General features: G+C 41.7%; 1 protein-coding gene across 2 annotated transcripts; it reads right to left on the bottom strand.

Moving 5' to 3' along the window:
* Positions 1 to 177: 177 nt before the first annotated feature.
* On the bottom strand, positions 178 to 5,438 carry rbmx (RNA binding motif protein X-linked). Of its 2 annotated transcripts, none has more exons than XM_076739040.1 (10): positions 5,111 to 5,438; positions 4,876 to 5,001; positions 4,350 to 4,456; positions 4,105 to 4,270; positions 3,819 to 3,962; positions 3,438 to 3,555; positions 3,201 to 3,329; positions 3,029 to 3,120; positions 553 to 2,229; positions 178 to 342 (listed from the first exon to the last, which is right to left on the bottom strand). In XM_076739040.1, the coding sequence occupies exons 2-9, from the start codon at positions 4,982 to 4,984 to the stop codon at positions 1,913 to 1,915; spliced, it is 1,182 nt and encodes a 393-aa protein (XP_076595155.1). In that variant the 5' UTR covers positions 4,985 to 5,001; positions 5,111 to 5,438; the 3' UTR covers positions 178 to 342; positions 553 to 1,912. The 2 variants fall into 2 exon arrangements, with proteins under 2 accessions (XP_076595155.1, XP_076595156.1); XM_076739041.1 differs by having other exon boundaries at positions 553 to 645; positions 5,111 to 5,414.
* Between the last annotated feature and the right edge of the window lie 1,449 nt (positions 5,439 to 6,887).

Genomic DNA, 6,887 nt, shown 5'->3' with positions numbered 1-6,887 from the left:
AATTGAGTTGGAAGAGTTTAATCATGGTAAATTATTCATCACAAAAAAAGCTGCGGAATTACAATGCAGGTAAATAAAAATACTCTTAACTAGTTACAACAGTACATGGTTCAGGGCCCAACTGCGCTAACTTCACTCTTCTTTAATGACAAGACAAAACTGAGCGAACAACAAAGCTCCTTTTAAATTCTTTATTGAAAACACCCAAAAAAAACCAAAAAAACAACTTATGAGCAAATATGATGATATGAGCAAATCCTCCGCCTCCGTTTCTTCCACTTCCAACACGCGTTTCCGCTTGAAGACTCGACCAGCGCCCTCAGCAGAAGCCTGTGCCAGCATCTGAAAGACAGCAAGCATGAAAAACCTGTGATTACATGTCAATACTTGAATTTTACAGCAATATCGATCCATTATAGCACAACCGTGGCAGTCATTCGCATTTCAAATGTAGAATTTCTCAACATTTTAATGCAAATATTAAATTATCCACTGTGGTACTTTAAATACCATGAACAAACATAAGTATTATAATTAGTCTGGCTGACATACCCGCGCTCATGCACTGTGGTTTCATTGGTCCAATAACTGGAGGACACAGCTCAGGTAAGTTGCAAGGGCAGTGGCCTTGGTGGGGTGTTCATCCTGCAATGAGAACATATTGTTAACATGTTGCCCTTCTCTTGATCGTGTATTCATGAAACATCTTGAAATGATTTTGTAGTCCTTGGTCCGACTGCGAATTCGCTTCCGTGATTGTCTCCAGTTTGGCAGTTAGGGCAAGGGTGGTCTTCCAGAGGTCTCCATTGTTTGAATTGGCATGCTTGTGGAAAATGATTTGATACTGAGAAAATGGCTCTGAATTTAAAAATGGCTCTTTAGTTTTACCAAGAAAAAAGGCTTACAAATACCTCGATATCTTTACTCAGGATTTAAAAATGCACGGTTGCCAATCATTTTACTGAGGTTTGGACGATTGTTTGGGCAAAAACAGCGTTCTGAGGGCTCAGCTGGCAAAAAGGCTGTTAAACTTTCGCTGCTGAAAAGGGACGAAACTTCTTGGGACGGTGTTGCACTTTCGACAATTTTAGCTGATGAAAACGGACCACAATGAAAAGGGCACATTCAGTTGACCTCCTTTTTTCTTTTGTCCTCTGAGGCGAAAATGTCTTGAAAATCACCCCCCTTTGAGAGGAGACTGTAATACAGGACAATGAGAAACTCATTTACAGATGAGAAACAAAGAGGTTTGCTTTGCTTACCAGCTGTTGACTACCAGTCGAGTTGCATTTGGTTGCTGTTGCCTTTGGTTTTGTCGTTGCATGCCATCAAATGGCTCTAGGGTGATGGATCCATTTCCAAGGAAACTACATTGGAACATTTTGACAGTGACATTTGCCTAACGCTTGAAAACAGTAGCGTCCAGTTGATGGCACATTGGTGTTAAGACTGAACTCGAGTCACTCGACTATTTATATAGCACGAGCAGAGACTCACCTAAGCTTTGCAGAAAACTTTGTAAAAGGCGATTGCGCTGTCACTCAACATTCCTGGTGCCGTCTCTGGTCTTGTTTTGAAAATTGATGAGCAGTGGTCATGGTACAACTAAAAGCTTTATTAAAGTAGGAAAGCCAGACTTATAGGGTATTGCAGACTCCAACAGCACTTGAATGTACAAAAACTAACACTCACTTGGTAACTGTACTGTTACATGAGCAAGAGAAATACTAAAAAAACAAAAACAAAAACTTTTACACATAGGAAAACTGGGAAAGTCAAGATACAGTTCTAATCTAAGATTTATATTCCATAGATGTAGACATGGCTAGTTCGTCTTGTCAGATTTCTTCCAAAACATCTGTTAACTGTGACGGAGACTATGGTTTGCTTTCATGTGATTTCCAAGTCCAGTTCAGTATCTGCTGCGAGCCATTCCTCTATCAGGACGATTGCCACCACGGCCACCGCGTGGCCCTCCACGACTTGAGCTGCTGTATGAATCACGAGGAGGGTAGCCTCTCTCGCCAGGGGGAGCTGGGCCCCTCTCCTGCCTGCCCATTCGCTCACCACGGCTAGGTGGATATGGGTCACTCCGACTGCTGGGGTAACTGTCACGACTGCCATAGCCATCCCGGGAACTGCTGCCATAGTCATCGTAACGACTGCTTCCACTGCTTCCACCATAGGATGGTGGGGGGCCCCTTGAAGGTGGGGCGCTGCGAGAGTTACCTGCAGGGTCAATGGGTCAGGTAATTGGCAAGGTTCAATTTATACATTTTCTTGCACTCTGAAGTGCTCATTTTTTTTTTGCCAATAGAATTAATTCTGTGACAAATAAATTTAATGGACGACATGATTAAATGTCCCATCGTGTAATCGATCTTAAATTTAACATCGACATTGAGTTGATATGGGCAGTAACATATCCAAGCACAGGGAATAAAAGGGCAGTGTTACCCATTTCAGCATGCCATTGATCTGAGTAGCCATTTTTCCTTTTAGAGCTCCAAGTGTTAGAACTGCAGGTAGGGACGAGGTTTTCAGAGTTGTCTTGATGGATTTTTTGAACGTTACTCCTTGAGGGAGTGCTTTGCTAGGCAACACATACTGGGTGGTCAACGGATGTTTCCAAGGACTTTTTGGGGTTCCTTATGGTTGCCAACTGTCTGGGTCACATTATATACTCTGCATGATATTGCCACAAACACCGATTCTTTTGCTGATTGCAACGGCAGTAAGGACTGTGATAATGTGGACAATATCATTTCGTTTTTCAGTTGAGATGCCAATGGTTATATATTAGCATGGAAGTATGCAGCTTGGACTGCAGATCGGCGTTGCGGCAAAAGGAACAAAAAGGTTAAAGATGCTGCCTGAATGCTGTTTCCTCTGGGGAGGGGAAAACCGCAGCGTCTTGTGACTGGAGATTGCGCGAGTCAATGCCGTGATTTGGCTGGTTATTTGTGCACCTCTTCTTTGTGCCACAGTGGTTACCTGTTAGCATGACATTAATGGGGTTATATCTTACCGTAACCATCATAAGAATCTCTGTAAGAGCCACCACTTGGACGGTCCATATAACTTCTGGGTTCCCGGCCTCCGCCATAACCATCACGGTCACTAAATCATATCAACAATTGTTAGATGATGACCAAGTGAGATCTGAATCTCATTTTTTAACCTTTTACATCAACTCATACCTATATCCTCTTGACATTGAGCCGTAGTCATCTCGGGAGCTGGAATTGCTGTATTCCCTGTAAGAATAATCTCTGGGAGGAGGTCCATAGTCCCTTGAATCTCTGGAATTATAATCCCGACTGGAGTAGCTGTGAAATGTAGCACAATTAACTGAGGAGCTATAACAATGACATGTGAAGATTGTTATGTTGAAATTCATACCAATGTAAAATGCAAGCAAATTTGAAATGCCCTACCTGTCTTTTGAGTTGTAGTGATCATCTCTTGGTGATGGATAATCATCCCTCCTGGACATCATGGAGTCTCTGCGAGGAGGGGGTGGACCATAGGGATCCCTGTCCCTCGACATCGGTGCTGGATCACACAAAATAATAACAAAATGGCTCATTAATCACCATATAACTCTGAGATACATACATAGAAGAGAACTAGATCTTAAGTGAAAATTGGATTGAAAGCTGTTAAACGTGCTTGTTCCTGATTAAGATTTTCAGACAGGGAACAAGCACATTCTTAAGCGGGGAATCAGTGGGTATCCTGTCAGTGCATTTTTTAAAATCACTAACACATCTCTGGATGCATTGAGATGAGTAGTAAGAAAATCCCTTAACACTTACGTCTGCTCATGGGACCAGATGGGGCAGACCTCTTGGGTGGGGGACCTCCGTTACGAACTGGGGGTCCTCTCTTCATTGGAGGGGGACCTCTGGATGACATCCCTTTAAAGAAGGTTTCTACATTCCCTGAATTATCATAGTAGTCTTTTAACAGACAAGAAATGCAGATATTAACACACAGAGTTCATAAAAATGTATCACAAGATAACACATTCAATGAGAACATTTTACAGTTTCACATGTTATTGTTTCACATACTGAACTGACCAATAAGTTAATAATTCACCTCGGGATGGTGGGCCCCTCATGCCACCAGGACCTCCCCTTGAACCACGGGGGCCTCTGGGTGGACCACGGCTGCGAGAGTGCATTGGTGGAGGTCCTCGCCTGCCAGCACTCTCAAACTGTGGTTTTGTAGCTTGCTCCACTTTGATAGACTTGCCATCAAGTGACTGTGATGAGGGAATTACAATTACAATCACAACTTCAAGTAGATTTGGAGGATTACGGCTGATTAAATATAGTTCCTACCTTTCCATTCATCTCTCGTGCTGCATCCTTTGCATCACCAGGACTTTCAAAAGTAACAAAGGCAAAGCCTCTTGATTTGTTTGTTTCACGATCCTTCATCAAAAGAACTGAAATGAAGAAACAGAGACAAGACAGCTTTGTGATTGATGGTTGAAACAGCATATCATCCAAAAAGGTAAAACAACCTATTTTGAAACAATTAACTTTGATAAAAGCATGCTCTTACTACAAGCCACATTTTTACAAACTATGACTAAGACTCTCAGTTCTAACCACTGTGTCTCCTTCACGGTTCAAAGGTTTTCTCATTTTCTGCTTTCCTGTTTAAACATGTCCGAAAATTTTTAACAGGAAACAAGCTCCTTTGCAAAAAGGGCAGCTCAGAAGAGATGTTCAGTGAAGAGATTATGGGCGCTGGAGCACTCAAAGGGGAGAAAATGGGCTTTTGATTAGTCCATGGAAGTGACAAAACTTTTCACACATTTCATATAAAAAATTAATTGGCCAAGGGTTGCTCAATTCACACCTTCGACAATCCTGCCATATTTGCTGAAATACTGCTCCAGGGCCTTCTCGGTGGTCTCGGTGTTCAGACCACCGATGAAGAGCTTCCCTGGTCGGTCCGCCTCTGCCATGCTACAAAATCCACCGCCTGCAACAACAGAAGAGTCGTATACAGCTATTGTTACCTAGAACATTTGCAAATACATCACGAGAGGCTGAATTTGCCCTCAGAATCCAGACATTCCTGTGGTGCTTACCTTCCCGCTGGCGAAAGTCTTCGGCTGTTGAATGCGCAAAATGGCGATAAATGTGGTTGTAGCTGCTTACTTGGCTAACGCTAGCTAGCAAGTAGTCACGCTACTAGCGCGGACTCGAACTTTACAAATGTTAACACGCTACTCTAAAAATATATTCAAAAAAGTCAATACTACTGTTTCTAGGTTGAGTATGCGAGCATACAGCTAGACGCTACCGTACGGCACTTTACCGCGGCTTTGTGTGAGCAACGGTTAACGTCGTTTCTTTCCACTCCCTTCCGCCTTCCTCCTTTGCTTCCGGTAGAAAGTAGACACGCCAAAATGTAACACTGCCCCCTATAGTCCAAAACCGTTACTCCAGTCTTTATAGCATGGTACGAACCTCTGCTCAAATGTCTCGGTTAGACATGTTGTAATTTGTCAGTTCATTGCATTTTGGTTTCAGAATATGTTCCCAGGTGGAATGGACACGTTTGGTGTTTGGATGGTGGTAATTTGAGAACCACATGGCCCTCCTGTGTCCATGCTTTTGCTTGAAGTTGTCAACCATCTGCATCTCACCAGTATTGGTTTGTAAGACCTCTTTAAAAAGTATAATAAGAGCATACATCAAATGGGGCTTAGGCAATTTCTTGGATCAGATCAGCTCATTTCAGTCATTAGAAAGCCAAAACTTACTGTCCTTTCCTTCTCACCAGAAACAGCAGGTTCAAGCAGGCAACAGTCACCACAATTGATGGGGGTGCTCAGAAAATGTCAAGTAACAGGCCCTACCACATAAAAATAGTGCATGACATGATATGTAAAAGAAGTATTAACAGCAAAATGTATTTAAGGTACCAAAAGTACTCCTTTTTCCCAACAGCCCATTTCAGAGTGTTGCATTATTATGTATATTTTGTCCCATCAATATTGATTCATCAACATGTAGGCAGCATTTTACTTTAGCAGGTTATGGTGGTGCTAATATCATACTGTAGGGTAATTTAACCTTAAACAATGTACTATGTTTTGATTGTTGATTGTTCATAATGTAAGTAATTTAAGTATGATGAAGTAGCCTCCAAGGACCTCAAAATTGTACTAGTGTACAGTACTTAAATAAAATGCACTTAGCTGCTTTCAGTAAGAGCTAGACATAAATCAGCTGATTTATGTCTAGCTCGGTGTGAGCTTACTGCAGATATAGGCCGATCTGTAACACAAACAGGTTTTAGTGAGACGACCCGCCAAACAGGCTATGCAGTGGCACACAGTATTCAAACATAAATAGTACCTCTTATTCTTCTGCTTCGTCTTTCAGGGACAAGGGAATATTTTGGTGGGTCTTAGTCAGTAACAATGGTTAACATCAGTAGTGACAACACTGTCACTACACCACAAAAGATGTTTTACACTTCCATAGTACTGTGTGTTCTTTGCAAAGTACATGTACCAATTCTGGTTTTTCTAGTCAGGCGTCTTTTAAGGATCTCTCTTAAATTAGCCAGCAATTCATGACTGTAGTTTTTAATCATCAATTGGTTATTATCATTTTACATTTATTTTATTTTTCATTGAGCGTTTTCTAACTTACATGCAGTGTAATGCAATGCATTGTTCTTATCAAGATTAAAAAGGATGTTTTTCCTTCCAGCAATCTATAAGCAACGTCAGTGTTAACTTCCACGGTGTCAAGTCGTTAAGGAGAAATATATGACGTCCGATATTTCTCCTTTCAACGTAAAACCATTGGCGATGTACGTGTAGCTCAGGGTTTAAATATAATTCCTTATAA

This window comes from Chaetodon auriga, chromosome 9 (genome assembly GCF_051107435.1).
Source record: "Chaetodon auriga isolate fChaAug3 chromosome 9, fChaAug3.hap1, whole genome shotgun sequence".
NCBI lineage: Eukaryota > Metazoa > Chordata > Actinopteri > Chaetodontiformes > Chaetodontidae > Chaetodon > Chaetodon auriga.
The sequence above is the reverse complement of the archived record's forward strand: the minus strand, read 5'-3'. Positions and strand labels throughout refer to the sequence as shown.